The sequence below is a fragment of the Pygocentrus nattereri genome, chromosome 3 (genome assembly GCF_015220715.1).
Source record: "Pygocentrus nattereri isolate fPygNat1 chromosome 3, fPygNat1.pri, whole genome shotgun sequence".
Lineage (NCBI taxonomy): Eukaryota > Metazoa > Chordata > Actinopteri > Characiformes > Serrasalmidae > Pygocentrus > Pygocentrus nattereri.
The window spans coordinates 45,928,936-45,949,011 of NC_051213.1; the positions used below are offsets into that span (position 1 = coordinate 45,928,936).

The window sequence follows — 20,076 nt, forward strand, 5'->3', positions numbered from 1 at the left end:
GAACATTAAAAGAACTGAACTCAAGGTGAAGGTGGGCACCACTCCACTGGCTTCACCCTGATGGTAGACCGACCCCCAACACAGAATAACACAAATAACACATACAAAAGTATCAGAGAAACAGATGGACTACAGTCTGTGACAACTACAAAGTGCAGCTATACAGTCAGTGGAGCTGATAAGATGGACAATGAGCGTAGAAACAAGGTGGTCATGATGTCAGGCCTGCCCGGTGTATATGATAATAATGAGATTATGGAAACTGGGTGGGGTTCCCCTTTGAGTACTGTATTTGTGTGCGTATCTCCAGTGAGTTGGTGTCTATTGTGTTACTGAACAGTGCAGTGCTGAGTGTGAGTGTGAGTGTGAGTGTGAGGCGGCCGAGTCTCCGGGCTTTGCCGACCTCAGTCGAGCCTCTCCGAGAGCTGCAGACGACGCATCCTGAGCGTCTTCCAAATGTGCAGCCTCAGTCCTGAAGCGGCTTTCTCGGGAGGCGAGGTCGACAAGGAGGTGGAGACGAAGGCGAGGACGGAAAACGCTCGGACGGCAGAATCTGCGCACCCCGGCCAGCTCATCCTCCTCCTCTTCGTTAATGCACGGCCCCGCGCTGCGGTCACGGTAAGAGAAAGCGCTCGTGCGCGTTCGGAGCCGGCGTAGACGGGACCGGCTGGGTCTTTCCGCCGCGCAGGACGCGAGGGGTTAAATTCTGCAGGTTTTCCGGGCCCGTCTGGTAATTTTCCAGCACAGCCAGGCGGAATGTGACCAGCCGCAGGGGGTGACCGTTTGGTTTAGGGAGCTGATTGCGCGCGCCGAGTGTTTTGTCTGGTCAGATTTGATGTTTTGACTCGATTTGAGCAGAAGGAGAAGCGCGCGCCGGCGCCTCATGATGCATATGCAGCACATCAAATGCGCAGTCAGCACAAACGATCGAGGCACCATCACATCTCTGGCTCTGGGTCTTTAGACCTTTCCCAGCCTTGGGGTTCTTCAGGGGTTCTTTAGCAAAGACAAAGGTTCTGTTCAGAACCATGAGATCTGTATAGAACCATTTGCATGCTTCAGTGGTTCTTTTCATGGTTCTTCAGATTGTTCTATATGGTTTTGTATAGGAGCTTTTTAACAAATGGTTCTAGATAGCACCTAAAAGGGTTCTTCTTTTATTGCAATGTCGAGCTACTAACATTAGAAGAACCCCCTTTGGTGATACACTCTTAAAATGCCGGTTCTTCAAGGGTTCTTTAGTAAAGGCAAAGGTTCTGTTCAGAACCATGAGATCTGTATAGAACCATTTGCATGCTTCAGTGGTTCTTTTCATGGTTCTTCAGATTGTTCTATATGGTTTTGTACAGAACTGGTTCTAGATAGCACCAAAAAGGTTCCTGCTATTGTTACAATGTTGAGCTAGTAACAACAGAAGAACCCTTTTTGGTCCTATGCTCTGAAAAAAGTTGGCTCTTCAAGGGTTCTTTAGTAGAGGCAGTAGTTGTAGAGAACCATGAGCTCTGTACAGAACCGTTTCATGCTTAAATGGTTCTTTGTATGGTGACGTGGTTCTTCGGATTGATTGGAGAATGTGTTGTTTATGGTTTTGTGTAGAAGCTTTTTAAAAATGGTTCTAGATAGCACCAAAAAGGTTCCTACTATTGTTACGATGTTGAGCTAGTAACAATAGAAGAACCCTTTTTGTTGATACACTTTTTAAAAAGTTGGTTCTTCAAGGTTTTTTTTTTAGTAAAGGCGTTGGTTGTATAGAACCACGAGTTCTATATAGAACCAATTCCTGCTTAAATGTTTTCTGCATGGTGAAAAGGCTCTTCAGAACGATGGCCAATGCACAGTATGTGGTTCTATATAGAACCTCTTTGAAAATGGTTCTGTATACACTCTTAAAAAAGATGGTTCCGCAAATGTCACTCAAAGAGCCATTTGGTTCTCTGCATGGTGACGTGGTTCTTCAGATTGATGGAGCATGTGTTTTATGGTTTTGAAAATGGCTCTATATAGCGCCAAATAGGGCTCTAGCCTTGCAACAACAGCAGAACCCTTTTAGTGCTATATAGAACCATTTTCAAAAGGCTTCTATATAAAACCATACACAATCCATCAATCAGAAGAACCATTTCACCATGCAAAGAACCAAAACTTTATCATGTCAAGCTTGTCCCACGGTGCTATATAGAACCATTTTCAAAAAGGTATGCAGCACATTCTCCGTCGTCCCGAAGAACCTTTTCGGCATGCAGAGAACCGAATGGCTCTTTGAGTGTTCCTGGTTCTATGTAGAACTCCTGCGGAACCATCTTTTTTTAAGAGTGTATACAGAACCATTCACATACGGCACATCCGCCATCAATCTGCATATTTTCACCATGCAGAAAACATTGAAGCAGGAATTGGTTCTATATGGAACTCATGGTTTTAAAGGGGATCATCGCCTTGACCGAAGAACCCTTGAGGAACCATCTTGTGTGCAGCTTGTGTCGACACTGATTATGTACCACTTTTTTAGCGCTTGTGCCCTTTTTCTCTGGCGGCGTGGGCGAGTCCTCATCGTGTCACTATGAGAAATATGTAGGGATGGCAAATATTTCTCTGAGGGGGAGGATTTGTTCTCGTTCTAGAGGGAGAGAGTCAGAGAGGGCGGCAGACTGAGGGCTCGCGGGTAAGTCACACGCGCAGCCCGACCGCCCGTGCATATCAATGGAGTCAGTGGAAAGGCAAAGCGCAGGAGGACTGTGCACAAGCGCATCGGCTCGAGCGATTTCAGGACATCTACCACACCCAGTTTGGCTCAGCTGCATGTCTACCTGGTTTCTGATGACGTCAGGGAGTCAAAATAAGAAGCACAAGGCTGTTATTTTAGTCTTTATAGCTGCTCAGCATATCGTTTGCTGATCATTATCGCTATGCTTGCCTTTACTACTCTGATGTCACAGAAGATGGCAATAATGTGGGCAGTCGTGGGCTGGAGGTTAGGGAACTGGCCCTGTGACCGGAAGGTCGCCGGTTCAATCCCCATAGCTGACAGTCCATGACTGAGGACTTGAGCAAGTGAGCAAGACACCTAACCCCCAACTGCTCCCCGGGCGCCGTGGATAGGGCTGCCCACCGCTCCGGGCAAGTGTGCTCCCTGCCCCCTAGTGTGTGTGTATTCACTAGTGTGTATGTGGTGATAGGTAAGATGCGGAGGTGGAATTTCCCTGTTTGTGGGATTTAAAAAGTATCACTTAACTATGCAAATGTGGCCTCTAACGAAGTGGTGTTTTCACTGGGATGGATCAGCATGGGAATTGCATGGAAGCCCCAACGGTATGTCATAATAATGACTTCATTTCATAATCACAACAATGACGTTCAGAAACTCACAGTTCCTACTTACTATCTCACAACTGATTTAATATCTCATGATTATGACTTCGTATCTCACAATAATGCAGAAGTTTTTTACATGATTATGAGATGCTAAGCCGTTATTGTGAGAGAGTTCGTCAAAGAGATGTTGCGATAGAGATATTAAGTCATAATTATAGGACACTTCGTCCCAACAAAGAGACAGTAAGTCATGATGTCAGTTCATAATTATGAGATGCTAAGTTATAAATATGAGAATTTCATAATTATGAGAGAGGATGTCATTTTTGACATAGTATCTCATTGTTGTTCGATAGGAAGTCATAATTATGAGATGTTAACCCAATTATGAGATAGTAAGTAGTAATTGTGAGTTTGTCAATGTCACTATTAGGAAATCATAACTATGAAATTATACACCATAAACATGAGACTCAATATTATGAGATTGCAACTCTTTATTATGAGATAGCAAGTCATAATTATGAGATGGGTTCTTATTATTATGAGGAAATACATCATAATTATCACATAGTATCTCATTATTACTAGATAGGAAGTCACAATTAGGAAGACACAAAGTCACAGATATTAACTGAATTGTGAGATAATAAGTATAAAAGTATAAAGGTCATTATTTTGAGTTACTTATTCATAATTATTTCATTATTAGGAGAGGGTAAATGATTATGAGAATATGGTAGGGTAGGATCTCATTATTATGAGATAGCAGCTCTTTTTTATGAGATAGCATGTCCTAATTATGAGTTTGTTCATAGTTAGGAGATGGTACCTCATTATTATTAAATAATTAGGAGATATGAATGCATTATTATAAAATAGCAAGTAATAATCATGAAATACCATGTCATAATTATGAATTGCTAGGTCATTAATCTGATATATTAAGTCATAGTTATGATAAACGTTTGGGCTTCCATAGAATCATGCGGAGATGAAAATATCCAGTATTTTTCATGCATAGGCAGAATTTTTAGACACACTGGTTTTGGTATTTAATACACTTCCATTGCATATATCCACTTCAAATGTACTCGCATAATGTGTTTTGACCGTGTTCTTATAAATATGGACAAAACGGTGGGTGTTCATAAGCATAAACAAATACACATTTTCAAAACAACATTTACAGGGGGAAACATTTTCTGCTACTATATTAAATGTACATATTAAACTATACATATATGTCATGGGTAAACATAAAAATATATCAAGTTCTTTATATTAAGGCTCCACTAAATAAAAATATTAATGCAAAGTACATCTGAAGTCATCATAAGACATTTCAAGCAATCATGGTGAAGGTGAGGAAGCTTCCTAAAGTCCTCAGGGACAATGTTATTACACAACGCTCAAATGGAAAAAGCTACAAAGCCACAACAAAGACCTTAAATATCACTGCCACAATTAGTTTTAATGAACAGTTTGTTTTATAATATGCAAACCATGCAAGACTTTTCACATTAATGATTAATGAAGCCAGCAGTCACTTAAATGGAGTTACAGGATGTCCTGAAAACAAAAGAAGCAACAGTTAAACAGAGAATTCCTATTCCTAAACCCCACAAAAAAATTCCTGTGCTTAAAAAAGTACTATATGACTTAATATATCAGAATTATGACCTAACACCTCATAAGTATGACCTAGAATTTCATAATTATGACTTGCTGTATCACGAGTCACCTCATAAATATGACTGCCATTATTTCTATTAATAATGAGATACCATCTCATAACTATGACTTGTTATATATTGTTATATATTGTCATAACTGATGCTAATTATGACTTGCTGTTTCCTAATTATGACTTGTTATCTCATAATAATAAGATATGCCCTAATTATAATGTATTTCATCATAATAATAAGAACCTCATATTCTCAACTCTCATAATTATGACCTGCTGTCTCATAATAAAGAGTTGCTATTTCACAGTAATGAGATCCCGTCTTATAATTATGGTTCATAATTTCATAATTATTATTTTGAAAAGGCACAGATGAACGTCTAAAATTGAACTGTTTTGAAGCGATGTTCTCTGGTCAGAGAGAACAAAAAAAGTTCTATGCAAGTTCAAGCCTTTGAGGACTTGAGCTGACACGAGTGGTGGCGCACTGTTCTACTGTGCAGTGTTGCTTACACAAACATGATCTGCATAGTAGAGTCATCAGAAGGAAATCTTACATGCGGCCTCATGACTTCTGAAATATGCAGACAACATCTAGATAAGCCAGAAGGATTTTGAAGACAAGTGCTGTGGACTGATGAAGTAAAAATGGAAATTTTGGCCATAATGACCAGAGATATATTTAGTGAAAAAAGGAGCATCATTTGATGAAAGGAACACCTTGCCAACTGTTAAGCATGAGGGTGGATTGGTTATGCTTTGGGGTTGTGTGGCAACCCCTGGCACAGGGAATACACATGGGTAGATGGAAGAATGGATTTCACTATATCAGCAAATTCTGAAAGCAAGTGTGACAAAATCAAGAAACTGAAGCTGGAACTGATGCTGGCGTCTATGACAGGACAATGATCCAAAACATACCTCAGAATCCAGCATGAACTACTTTAAATGCAAGCTAAAGCTTTTGGAATGGCAGTCACTGTCCCCTGACTTGAACATCTCAAGTCTCTGGGTAGGTCTTAAGCAAGCTGTGCATGCATGATGGCCCAAGCATATCAGAGAACTAGAAGCACTCAGCGCGAAAGAGCGGATGAAAACAATAATAGAAAGACTCCTAGCTGGTTACAATAAGCATTTACAAACTGTGCTATCTGCCAAATGGGATGTTTCTAAGTACTGATGTATTAGATTTATTCTTTTTCATTAAGTATGAAGTAACTGTGCTTTAACATTCGCAGATTTTTTTTAACAGTTTGCTACAGAAGTTGCGTTTACTTCTTTGACTTAAAAAAAAAACAAGGTCCCAAACATTTGCACACAACTGTTTCAGTCTTAAAAGGCGCAATAACAAAAACAGTCTGTGTAATTCTAAGAGATAAAGAGAGGTTGGTGCACTGTCATGGAAAAAATTAAGTATGTGCATAAAACCAGCAAAAATATATTAATAGACCTTTTAATGAACTGTCCATAAAATATGTGATATGGGCCTTTAAATGGTGGTTAAATTGACCCAGGCCTACTATGACATGAATGGAATGGGACATTTCTGCATAAGGATAACATGAAGATGTAAACAAAGTCATTCGGTGTTTTGGTGTGAAATTCTTTGAGTCAGAATTGTTCACAGTGTTGGTGATAGGAACCAGATGTCTGAAGCATTCAGGGTCACCAGGCCTCATCCTGGTGATCTGCTTTCCTGCAGAGTTTGGCTCAAACCTGCATCTGACATGCTGCCCTCCCCTTACCTATCGCCAATGCATCTGATCCAACCATTCAGGAATTTGAAGAAGCAGCAGGAGCAGGTGTGGCAGATAGTGATTGGAACTGGATTCCAGGATAGATCCAGGAAGGTAGATCTCCAGGACCAGGGTTGACGACCACTGCTCCAAAGGCTCCAAATGGCCTAAAATGTTGTTTTTTTTATTGTTTTTATGTACATTCATAGCAATAAAGCACATGCAGGGTGTTGTAAGACAAGGTAGTCCCACAGTGAAGTAGTTCACTGGTCATTTTAGTAATAGCAAATAAAATGGTTATATTTGTGCTGTAGTCATGGTGACCCCTGGTTCCTGTCACCACCACTGAGTCTGTAAGCTTCTCTACAGTGAACCATGTCACATCAAACCACGGAATTACATCTCAAGCATTGGATTTTGCAGAAATTTTGAAAAATCGGGCATTACATGCATTACACACCAGCCAGCATCAGCCATTGCGATGTTCTGCCTTTGGTTCTGCCTTGTGCTCCTCAGAGAGAAGGACTATGTGATGGCGCAGTAAATGCGGCCGGTTTGTTTTGCTCGTGTGATGCCAAAATGGCCTGCTGCTCTCTCCGCCTGTGCTCAGGCCTGGCTGGTGGTTCATGTTTTATGAATGCCATGTGTTATTGGGAAAGAGCAAGAGCACTCTGTGTGTTTTAGGGTAGGGTGTAAAAATATTATGGGATGTTTCAGAGTTACGTAAGGGGAAGGGGAAAGGAGTTTGACTGAGGCATGAAAGGTGGAGAGAAAGAGGCACCAGGCCGGAGGGCTGCACAAAGAAATGGAAGCTTCAGACGGAAGGCATAAGAAAATTAGTGCATGTTTGTAATGGTGGATGTAGAGAGAGACAGAGGGACTCATTCGCTCCAGATTTACAGCTCCTGTTACAAAAAGAAGAGAGTAAAACTGTCAACATTGTTCCTGGGAACATACACTATATGGACAAAAGTATTGGGACATCTACATGTTGCACCTGCTGGAGCTTTTATGATGTCCTATTATAAATCCATAGGCATTAGTATGGAGTTCGTCCCCCTTTGCAGCTCTAACAGCTTCCACTCTTCTGGGAAGCTTTCTACAAGATTACGGAATGTGTATGTGGGAATTTTCTGCCCATTCATCCGGCATTTGTGAGACTCTGATGTTGGACGAGAGGGCCTGGCTAACAGTCTCCGTTCTAGATCACCCCAAAGGTGTTTGATGGGGTTGTGGTCAGGGATCTGTAAGGGCCAGTCAAGTTCTTCCACACCAAACTCACCCAGCCAGGCGTTTATGAAATCAACTTTGTCCACTGGGGCTCAGTCATGCTGGAACAGAAAAAGTTCTTCCCCAAACTGTTCCCACAAAGTTGGAACCATAGAATTGTCCAAAATGTTGTGGTCTGCAGGAGTATTAAGGTTTTCCTTCACTGGAACTAAGGGTTCTTGGCCAACCCCTAAAAAAAACTACCCCATATCATTATCCCTCCTCCACCAAACTTTACAATTGGCACAGTGCAGTCGGGCAACACTCCCCTGGCATTCAACAAATGCCACACTTGTCCATCAGACTGACATTTGATCAACCTGTTAGCAATGGACATGGCTAAAAGATCTAAACTCATTAATTTTGTCCATATAGTGTAATTTGACTCTGAAAGGACGCTTGGCCGCTGTATGAATAGTACTACCATATTCGAACAGATTACAGAGAAACTACAGAACTCCAGCAAAACACATATAAACAAGTTATGTTAATGTCTATTTCAGGATTTTATCATCTGTATTTGAAGTAGGGCATGCTAGAAAATGGAACAGACCTTCATGCTGTTATTACGTACACTCCTAAAAAGGTGGTTCTTCAAAAGGTCTTTAGTAACCACAGTGGTTCCATACAACCATGAACACTTAACAAGCCATTTGCATGCGTAAATGGTTCTTTGCATAGTGAAACGGATTGAACAGAATGTGTTGTGTATGGTTTTACATATATATATATATATATAGTACCAGAAAAGGTTCTTCTGTTGGTTCTTCTATGGATTAAACGATTTTAGGGTCGGTGTGAATGGCTGGTACGTTCCTGATTTCATGAGGATGTTTTATAGACATTGCAGTCTTTTGCTTTGTCTATCATGCTCTTTTGCTCTCTGTAGAATCATTTATCAAAATGAAAATACCAGCGGTGGACAAAGTACACAAACCATGTACTTGAGTTAAAGTAGAGATACCCAAGTTAAAATATTCAAGTAGAAGTTCCTCCCTTTAGACCTCCACTTGAGTAAAAGTACTAAAGTATTTACCTTCAAATGTACTTAAGTAAAAAAGTAAAATAAAAAGATTAGTTCCAAGTTTAAGTTGAATAAAAACTGGCTTTAAACTCAGGATCACAGATGAGCTCCTTTACTATGTTGATCTGTAGGCGTCTGTTCATAAACATAAACCAGCCCAAACTCATTTACTATAAAATGAAATGGTGTTTGTAGAAATTCAGAAAAAAGCCGCGTCAGTCTCGACTGCATATGTGGACATATTTCTATATTGAGCTCTATTTACACAAAGTTAGGTTAGTTCATCATTTATGTTGAACAGACTCTCCCAAAGTTTTACGCTGCTGCGCTGACGTTGAACCGCGTGCTGCACTGGGTCGGTATGACCAACAGGTCAAAACCAGCTCTAAACAAAGTGACCGCTGGGCCCTGATTGGTGCTCTGGCTTTGCGCTTCTTTCGTTTTGACATGTTACGTTTTTATACACACAGAAACCAAAAGGAACGACAGATTTCTCAAAATGTAGGAGGAAAAAGTCGGATATTAGACTCTGAAATGTAGTGGAGTGAAAGGAAAAAGTCGCCCAGAATGGAGAAACTTCAGTACCGATACACCAAAAAAACCGACTTAAGTACAGAAACTAATTACATTTACTGTAAATAATTACAGTTACTGTCCACCACTGCTCATTATAGAGTTCCAAACTGCTTCTAGAAGCAACATCAGCCCAAGAACTGAAGACATGATTTGATGAGTTTGGTGTGGAGGAACTCCGGTGGCCTGGACAGAACCCTGAGCTCAACCCCACTGAACACCTTTGTGATGATGTTTTGAAAGCTTTTGAAATGGGGCGCCCAACAAGCTCAAATGGGTGTGATGGTCAGGAGTCCACATACTTCTGGCCACACAGTGTATATGAATAGGCCTATTTTTTTCTGGGGAAAACTGAAAACTGTATATCGCTGCTGTCGGAACAAAACCTCGTATCTCCAAAAAGGTACCTTTACAGGAGAAGGGAAAACTCTACTTTACTTTTAATGAAAGTCAATGGAACCAGAATTGTTCCCAAGTCTCTTTTGGTCCATTCTTCATGAAATTTACACACAGTGTGAAGAGCAACAGACATTTTCAAATTCTGCCAAAAACTGAAAAACAACAGAAATGAAGATGCAAGGTTTTTTTTCCAACAGCAGCGCTTTAGACACAGTTTTGCTTGATGCCACAGAATATCATAAAAACGATTCATGATTTATGACGTTCCCATCTTTCATCCACACATGAGTTCGATGGAGGGTGTAAGTAATTGGTAGCTGGAAAAAAACAAAATCTCTGGAACTGTAAGAATCAGCTACAGGAGTCATCTGAGTGCTTTACTTTCCATCGATTCTTCAGCAAAGACGTCTGAAACCGGGCCAAGTGATTACTAAAACCCCTGAATCTAACAGAGAACAGATTAGTTCTTCTTTAATTTGCATTACAAAATCAATGGTCAATCTCAGTACAGCAGTAAAGCAGTCAGGCCCGCACTCCCATAACTGCGAACATGCTGTAATGAGTCTTTAAGGAGCTAATTCAGCAACACCGCCCTGAATGAACCCTACACTGCTCTCAGTAATTCCACACAAGTCAGGAATCGACTCTCTGAACCAGAGGTGTCAAATCCAGGTTCAGAAAGTAAAAGTCCTTCCCAGGATTTTGTTCCAACAGGCTGGACAGCTCTGCTGGTGGTGTGATCTAACTAGAGAAGCCAGCTGTTGGAACAAAATCCTGGGAAGGACTTTTACTTTCTGAACCTGGATTTGACACCTCTGCTCTGAACCAACGCGAAAGGTCGCAAAACTTCCAAAGAAGTAGAAGTGTTGGGGATGTAAATCTAACACCACCATTTAATAAGGCTATTGATAACATCTCAAGCTTCACCTCCGGTTCCGGCGTGGCATGCAGTAGTTGTGTGGTTGGTAAGCCTCCTCGGAGACGTGTTTACATTTCTATCTTTACTGCACCTTTTTCTTTCCTACTATACTGAATATTTACGTGACCTTATTTGTCAAAGTGCAAACTCCGCAATGCCTCCTAAGTCGAGCAAATTGACAACCTCCACCCAATCGCTTATTCGGCCTATGGCGAGCACTGCATCGTCTCCAGCACGTGCTGCATCACCTATGGCGCGTGCGTCTGCTTCGGCAGGTACTGCCTCTGTGGACATTTCGGGCTGTCGTCACCGAAATGCAGACAGTTCTAGATGACAACCACTATAAGCTCAGATCCGAGCTTTACGGGTATGAAAGCTGAAATAAAGCAGCATTAAAAACGGAATTCAGCGGCGTTAAAAATACAGTGTCGGGCATTGAGCATGCTCTGTGCGCATGCACCGACGAAACGTCTGCAGTCGAGATCCTGGCCAAGGATGTGACCCGGCTCGAGGACAGAGCGAGGTATGGGGATCCCGGAGGACGGCTCTTTTTCACTGACCACTGCGGCAGTTTCGAAGCTTCTTATGGAAGCGTTAAACCTGGAAAACACTCCTCTTGTGGAAAGAGCCCACCGCTCTCTGGCACCCAAACCGAAACCTGGTGGAGCACCGCGGCCCATCATCGCGAGGCTTCACAGCTATGCAGACTGTGCCGACATCCTTTCGAAAGCCAGGAGGCGTCAACAGCGAGCTGCAGCCAATAACACTGAATTCTCTGTTTTTCTGGATTTTACACAAAAAAACTGCGAGCGCTCGTAAACAGCTTCGGGGCATCGAGGGAGTTCGGTACGGGCTGTCTTATCCTGCACGCCTCCGGATAACAAGCGATGCTCGAACATGAAGATGCATGAAGATGCTTGAACTTCATGCCGAGGCTAACTAAAGAAGTAAAGTCGGTGTGGCATTAGTATGACATCCTGCTTTGGTGACTTTCCATGTCTCATTCTCGTTTATGGTTTTGCTGGTGTTTAGCCAGAATTCATCTTCAATATTTGTGGTTTCAGTTTAATTCTATTACTGTTGCGCACCATCATTTTCGTCTCTTTCTTTTTCTATTCCAGACTATCCCACTATTTTTACCTAAAAAATTTTTCAAAGCACTCGACCAGTTAATTGCATCATTTATTTGGGATGGAAATCCCCCCAGGGTCAGAAAATCTGTGTTACAAAATTTTGTTTCTGATGGTGGTCTTTCACCATATTTGGGCAACAAATATTCAAAAATTGCTTTATTGGTTTCAGGCTACTGGGCGGGGTTGGTGGGAGTTGGAGTCTTGTTCCTGTCCCTCTTCCTCCCTACTCGTATTACTTACCTCTCCGCTTCCAATTAGATATGTTAATCATTCCTCCAACCCCCTGGTAATCGCTACTCTTCAAATTTGGGGTCAATTTAGGCAATATTTTAAATTCTTAGCTCCATCCTATAGGATGCCTATATTGAATAATCATTTATTTCCCCCGAGTTTACATGATGCTGCATTCAGAATCTGGCATGATCGAGCTACTGGATCCCTCAGGGATCTGTATAAAAATGGTATTCTTTCCAGCTTTGCTCAATTAGTTTCAGAGTTCGGACTGCCCTCTTCACATACGTTCAGATATTTTCAAATAAGGCATTTAGTTTCCTCTCAGTTTCAAACCCACACTTGCCCCCCAGTCTTGGGACGATCTGTTGAATTTAAATCACAGTTCTAAAGGTCTTGTTTCCAAAATATACTTCCACATTATGGCTTTGGACAATCACTCCAATGATAAGGTCAAAAACGCCTGGGAACAGGAGCTGGGTATTATACTCTCAGCAGTGTTGGGACGAAGCCTTAAGACAAATTCGCACCTGCGCACCCTGTGCAAAACTCCAGTTAATACAGTTGAAGGTTTTGCATTCGATCTAAATCTCAGTTAACGAGGTTTTACCCCAATTCGTTCAGTGATCGCTGTGACGAATGCGGCGCCTCACCATGCAACTTAAGTCACGTGTTTTTTCTCTGCCCATCATTTATTTAATTTTTGGTCCCGTTATTTTAATTGAATTAATTTTGTCCCTTTATTGCCATCTTTGGCCTAACAACTGGTTTCCCCTCCCTGTCCCGACTTCAACTGACCGTCCTCGCCTTCACGTCCTTATTGGCAAGACATCGGATTCCATTAGCATGGGAATCACCAATCCCACCATCCTTTTCTTTGTGGCTCCAAGATGTCTTACATTTTCTAAGATTAGAGAAAATAAGGTTTCCTGTCAGAGGTAACACTACAGCATTTTATTTAAAATGGAATCCATTTCTAGATCATTTTAATGTACTTCCATTTATGCCAACTTCCATTTATGCCCCCCCCCCCCCCCCCCAAGTGTGTGTGTTTGTGTAATGTTTGTCTGTTTTTTGTTAGTCTTTGTTTGGTTGAGAATAAACATAAAACTGAGGAGTATATTCTTCTTCTAATATCTTACGAATGTTGCAGCTGGATGTATGTATTTTGCACAATTCTGTATGGGATTTGTTGAATGTAATATTTGATATTACTTCTCAATAAAAAAAATTAAAAAAAGTTTCCCCTCCGCTCACTTTGATTGTGCGATGGTTTGTTTTTTCAAATACACTGACCACATATAGCTGTATGCGAACATGTGGGCTCCTCTGGTCAAACGACACGTGTTGTTGATGTTCTAAGTGAAAGTAAGTGAACACATCCTCTACAGAAAACACACTAATGCACATGTTAATGCATAGTTATTGTTTATTTGCTGTTAATTTGACGTTAAAAATAATAACACATAGCATGTGGCCATAGGTATAAAATATATCGATGCGGTCGGAACAAAACCTTGTATCTCCATTTTTGTCATCTTTCAGTTTTTTTTAATACTTAGGAAGCACCTGTTGGCCTTTACATTGTGTGTAAATTTCATGATGAATGGGCCAAAAGAACCGGCCCAAAATGACTTGGAAAGACGTCTGGTTCCATTGAGATACATTAAAAGTAAAGTAGGTTTTTTCCTTCTCCTGTAAAGTAAGGTTTTATTCCAACAGCAGCGATGTGTGTATATATATATATATGTATTTTTTTTTTTTAGGAAATAAATAGAAACTGTGCATTTGCAGAAGAATGCCATATGTATGTTTATTCTCTGTAGGATGTGCAAACTTATTTTCACTCAGAAAATCAACAAAACAAGTCATTTTTTTTGGACTTGTAACTGGAGGAATTATTCAGACTATTGTAGAATATATTCAATAAAAACTAAGCAACTAAGCACCAAGCATTTTTATGTTTGATTATGAAAATAGTCCAAGAATTTCATTTTAGCCAAGCATGAGCACAAATTCCTTCATAGTATTATGATTGATTTGAATAGTCTTTATGAAATCGATGCTGTTGAACTGCCTCCTTCAGACACTGCATCACAGGGCATTATGCCCTTACAGTGTAGGTTTGAGACGTGTTCTTGTTTATTACTTATATGACTTGAGCGTCATAAATGTGATAAAACTAATCCTCCTCTGTCTCTTTGCTTAGGACTAACATGGACAGCCTCAGAGTTCTGGGCTTCAGCATGCTGCTGTGTTTGGGTAAGGCAGATATGACTGACCAATGTTACAGAAGATTTAATTCTATACATATTTAATACTGAATACTTATGCTAAATAAAGCAGATACTTCAGTAATGATTCTGAAAACAATTGGTCATTGTGTTTATGACAGTAACACATTTTGTTTGTTATTGTAAATCTGTATATGATGTTAAAAGAAAAGTGGAAAAAAAAAGTTTTCTGCCAGGACATATTTGGTATTTTAAGTTTGCATGCTGAGTTGCTGAGTCTCAAATAAGTGAAAGGAAATTAACTCCACCTCTGCATTGAACAAGGTGACATACACTATATTTCCAGAAGTTTTCACTCACCCATCCAAATCAATGAATTCAGGTGTTCCAATCACTTCCATGGCCACAGGTGTATAAAGCCGAGCCCCTAGGCCTGCAGACTGCTTCTACAGACATTAGTGAAAGAATGGGTCGCTCTCAGGAGCTCAGTGAATTCCAGCGTGGTACTGTGATCGGACGCCACCTGTGCAGCAAGTCCAGTCGTGAAATTTCCTCACTACTAAATATTCCACAGTCAACTGTCAGTGGGATTATAACAAAGTGGAAGCGATTGGGAACGACAGCAACTCAGCCACGAAGTGGTCGGCCACGTAAAATGACAGAGCGGGTCAGCGGATGCTGAGGGGCATAGAGCGCAGAGGTCAGCAACTTTCTGTAGAGTCAATCACTACAGACCTCCAAACTTCATGTGGCCTTCAGATCAGCTCAAGAACAGCGTAGAGAGCTTCAAGGAATGAGTTTCCATGGTCGAGCAGCTGCATCCAAGCCTTACATCACCAAGCGTAATGCTAAGCGTGGAATGCAGTGGTGTAAAGCGCCGCCACTGGACTCTAGAGCAGTGGAGACGTGTTCTCTGGAGTGACCAATCACGCTTCTCCGTCTGGAAATCCGATGGACGAATCTGGGTTTAGTGGTTGCCAGAAGAACGATACTTGTCTGACTGCATTGTGCCAAGTGTAAAGTTTGGTGGAGGGGGGATCATGGTGTGGGGGTGTTTTTCAGGAGTTGTGCTCGTTTAGAAACTGTTGATGAAAAGAGGTTAGATATTACAAGACGCCAATGATCCAAAACATTACTCAAAATCAACCGCGAGATACTTCAAGAAACAAAAGAGTAAGGTCTTAAAATGGCCTTCGCCCAAACTCGAATATTATTGAAAATCTGACTCGATCATAAACATCATGTGCATGCAAGGCGACCTACGAATATTTCTAGAAGCGTGGGGAAAATAAACGAAATCAAACCAGGACAAGAAACATTTTTATAGGCTGTGTTTTCAGCTAAAAGTGGGTTCTGAGTGAAAGGGTGCCCAAACGTAAGCACATTCTTATCAGTTGCATTTTTTTCCATTATGTTACATTCAGCAAACTAATAATAACTGTCCTTTAAAAATATGTCACGTTGAAATTTGTTCCATGCATAGGTGGCCATCACAACATCTTGCTTAGAAAATAAATGAAATTTGACCAAACTTGCATGTGTGGTTTCTGACACTGTATGACATTCAGTTGTGAATAAAAATTGGCAAAAGTAGCCAAAATTCAACTGCAAGATGGTTGCTACTAATTTTAGCTATGCATGTGTGGAGTGGCGTAGACGGCAGTTAGAACAGTGCTAACTGTGGTAAAAGGGGAAAAATGTATAAACCTGATTTTTTTACTGAACTGTTTCTTTAATGTATAGATTTGTCTGTCCTATAATGTATGTTTATATATATGTGTGTGTTTTAACTTGCCGTATCTCTTCACTCTGAAGGCCAATCAGCTTATTCCAAGACTGTGAATGGTAAGGCTACTGCGCAATCATTAAATTCTCCTGAGATTCAATGATTTATTTTATGTACAAACGACAAGAAAAGACTTTCTCTCTTTCCCTCTCTCCCTGCAAAGATGAGACTGTGTTCCTGGGTGAGGATTACCACATCCCGTTGCCAGTAGGCGGGGCTGAGGTGGTGTTTAAGCCCATGGTTGGCCCTGCAGGCCGCGAGCTGATGCTGATGAAGGGCGGAGCGGTGGTGAACCCTCGGGTCAAGCTGAGCCAGGCCTCAAATCATTTGATCCTGGAGAATGTTGGAGAGACTGACGAGGGGGTCTACATCGTTAAGTCCAACGAAGATCCTCAAAACGTCAAGCGCTTGAAGATCATCGTCAGAGGTGCTGATATTTGCTAGATATTTTGCCGCTTAACCCGTACCATGTGGCACACATGCACTGTCCTTGCAGGCTAATTATATCTTATATTATTGCTATTTGAATGACCACATTTGTAAACAAGCGCTACTTAGTTGTTCCAGTGAGAAAATTCTGTATTGGTATGACTACAGAGGGTTTACCATTCGTTAATTATGTGCAGTTGGCATAAGAGTTGATCGGTGATTTAATATAATCTAATGTGATTTAAACCAAACTTACAACCCCAAGTCCAATGAAGTCGGGACGTTGTGTAGAACATAAATAAAAACGAAATACAATGAATTGCAAATCCTTTTCAACCTATATTCAACTGAATACACTACAAAGACGAGATATTTAATGTTCAAACGGATAAACTTTATTGTTTTTTGCAAATATTCACTCATTTTCAAACAAATATCATTGTCTTTGTAGTGTATTCAATTGAATATAGGTTGAAAAGGATTTGCAAATCATCTTATTCTGTTTTTATTTATGTTTTACACAACGTCCCAACATCACTGGAATTGGGGTTGTACACTTTAATAATTTCTCTTTTTGTTTGAAATTTACATTTATGCCCTTTGGTAGACACTGTTATCCAGCGCGACGTACAATTTGATTATTTTACACAGGTAGGCCAGGTGGTGTTAGGAGTCTTGCCCAAGGACACTTATTGATATAGTGCAGGGTGCTTGCCCTGGTGGGGGATTGAACCCCAGTGTACAGTGTAGAAGGCAGAGGTGTTACCCACTACAACCACCTGAAATACTGACATACACCGGCTGGCCACGTTATAAGTACAGCTGCCTTGTATCTACACTATTTGTTCATTTTATCAGCTCTATTTACTATATTGCTGCTGTCGGATGAAAACCTTGTATCTCCATTTTTGTCATTTTTCAGTTTTTGACGTAATTTCAAAGCACCTGTTGCCCTTTACATTGTGTGTAAATTTAATTATGAATGGACCAAAAAAAAACTCAGGGAAGAAGACGTGACGTAAACGTAATGTACAACTGAAACTTTATGCCGCAGCTTTTAGTTAAATACGGCGCCATTTTACCTGAAAATATGAACATACATTATCTAGAAGATGAAGAAGACTTAGATCCCTTATTTCATCAAGTGTAGTTGGTCTCTGCGTCACTTCAAAAGTGTTTTGCTGCCATCGCACAGCAACGCTGCTCGCTTATTTCCGGTACCGCAGCCTGTTTTCGCAGACTGAGAAATACGAAAGAAATCCGAGTAAGAGCTCACATGCGCCGAGAGATCCGACTACTGAGCTAAAGTCCAGCTCTGTTTATCAGATCTGAGAAACTGGAGTGTGCATTTTACGTGACCATTTGAATAATCAGATAACTGCAGAAATGTGATTATGATCAGATTATTGAGTGCATGTAAATGCACATGTAAATGCACTCAGCGTATTCGTAATCATTTCTTTCTATGAAGGAGCAGGTATCAGTTTCAGAGTGGTACGTTCTCTTCATCACGGTCAAAATGTACAAGTTGTCAAATTTCACGATTAAGTAACTGAACGCCAAAATGAGTTTGGATATTTCTATATTTGACACCCATCCTAATTATATTATGTCAAAGTGTGTTTCACACCCGAAGAGAAACAAATACAGTGTGCGCCCTGAATAGGCCTCATTATTACAGGGTGCATGGAGCTAATGACGTAGGGGTGTAATGATATGGGGCGGTAATTACTGCTCTGTCATACCAGCTGTGGTCCTTATCCTCACTCACCCTTAATGTTGCTATTCTCTCTTTCTGTTCTGCCTGTTTAACTTTCTGTTTACTTTGGAGTTGCAGTTCATACAGCTTTCCCATGCCCGTTTCTCTGCAGGGATCAACCGCGTTATTTTTATCTTCATTTCTCTCCCCTGCACAGACTGCACCGTCGAGGACAACGTGAAGTATGGAGGTCATTTCCGCATCTCCCTGTTGGGAGTATCCGCCCCCGTGGGGGTGGGCTTTCGACCCAGAGCTATTGAGGCCAATCAGACGTCTCAGCCGGCCCTCGATCTCCTGAAAGAGGGCGAAAGCTTCCAGGCAGGGTACGAGAACCGCCTCAGCATTACTGAGGAACGTCTCCTCCTGCATGGCGTCACTGGCGCTGACGAGGGAAGCTACACCATTTCCGACGCCGGTGGGAAAGTGACCAAGAAAATCTGTCTTAATGTGAAAGGTGAGAAAGCACATGGTGGTCACCCTCTGTGTGAAAGTGGTCCCCTGTGTTTGGGGTGGAGTCCGGTACTCTGAAGGCCAGTGCAAGCTTTATTAGGACTGAATTTTTGGTTGCCACCAAAAATGAATATTAACACAAGGTTCTCACGGATCGTATCTTAGTCTTATGATACATTTCACAAAACATGCTGTCATTAAATTTCTGAAAATGTATTATTTTTCACCACAGAGGTAAATTTAGGGAAACGATCCAAACCTATTTTAAGGGATCAGGTCTCAACGAACATAAGCGTGATTGGTGGATCCATAGTATCATTTTAGTTTATTTTCCTTTTCTTATATATGTAAAGAATGGATTTCACCGCTTACAGACGTGGCTCTATTTTCACATTTCAGTAATAATATCTTAATTCTGATTGGAAACTACGTCTGTGGTTTGGCTGATAAATTACCATGAACTGCTGCTGTGCTGCATTCAGAGGAGAGGACCCACCCCTTCTCTCTCAGAACCTCCCCTTCCCAAAACTAAAAACTCATCAAATCTACATCAGGAGAATGGCATGTTACTCATTCAAAACAAAGAATTTCATAGAAAGGTGATGTTTGTGTGTGTTTATGTACAGATAGAAGAAAATAGGCAACATTATGTGAAGGCAGGGGAGACTGAATAATGGTAGTGGTGGTGGGGGATGAAGAGAGAGAGAGAGAGAGAGAGAGAGAGAGAGAGAGAGAGAGAGAGAGAGAGACAGAGAGAGAGAGACAGAGAGACACAGAAAGAGACAGAGAGAGAGAGAGAGAGAGAGAAAGGCAGATACAGAGAGAGAGACAGAGATAAAGAGAGAGAGACAGAGAGCAAAAGAGTGAGAGAGAGAAAGAGTGAGAGAGAGAGCAAGAGAGAGATAAAGAGAGAGAGAGAGAGCAAGAGAGAGAGAAAGAGAGAGAGACACAGAAAGAGAGAGAGAGAGAGAGAGAGAGAGACAGAGATAAAGAGAGAGAAAGGCAGATACAGAGAGAGAGAAAGAGATAAAGAGAGAGAGAGACAGAGAGCGAAAGAGTGAGAGAGAGAGCAAGAGAGAGATAGAGAGAGAGAGACAGAGTGAGAGAGAGGAAGAGAGAGATTGAGAGAAAG

The 20,076-nt window shown here is 41.2% G+C and overlaps 1 protein-coding gene across 2 annotated transcripts in view; it reads left to right on the forward strand.

The window, feature by feature from the left end:
* The first annotated feature begins 332 nt into the window (after positions 1-332).
* The window catches only part of si:dkeyp-77h1.4, a 30,139-nt gene continuing 10,395 nt past the window's right edge, over positions 333-20,076 (forward strand). For both annotated transcript variants that reach the window (XR_001858217.2, XM_017706060.2), the window contains exons 1-5: positions 333-618; positions 14,496-14,548; positions 16,336-16,365; positions 16,470-16,733; positions 18,652-18,948. Coding sequence is in view for 1 of the 2 variants with exons in the window: in XM_017706060.2 (XP_017561549.1) it covers positions 593-618; positions 14,496-14,548; positions 16,336-16,365; positions 16,470-16,733; positions 18,652-18,948 (670 nt within the window). In the remaining variant the exon portion in view is untranslated. The remainder of the gene's footprint in view (positions 619-14,495; positions 14,549-16,335; positions 16,366-16,469; positions 16,734-18,651; positions 18,949-20,076) is intronic.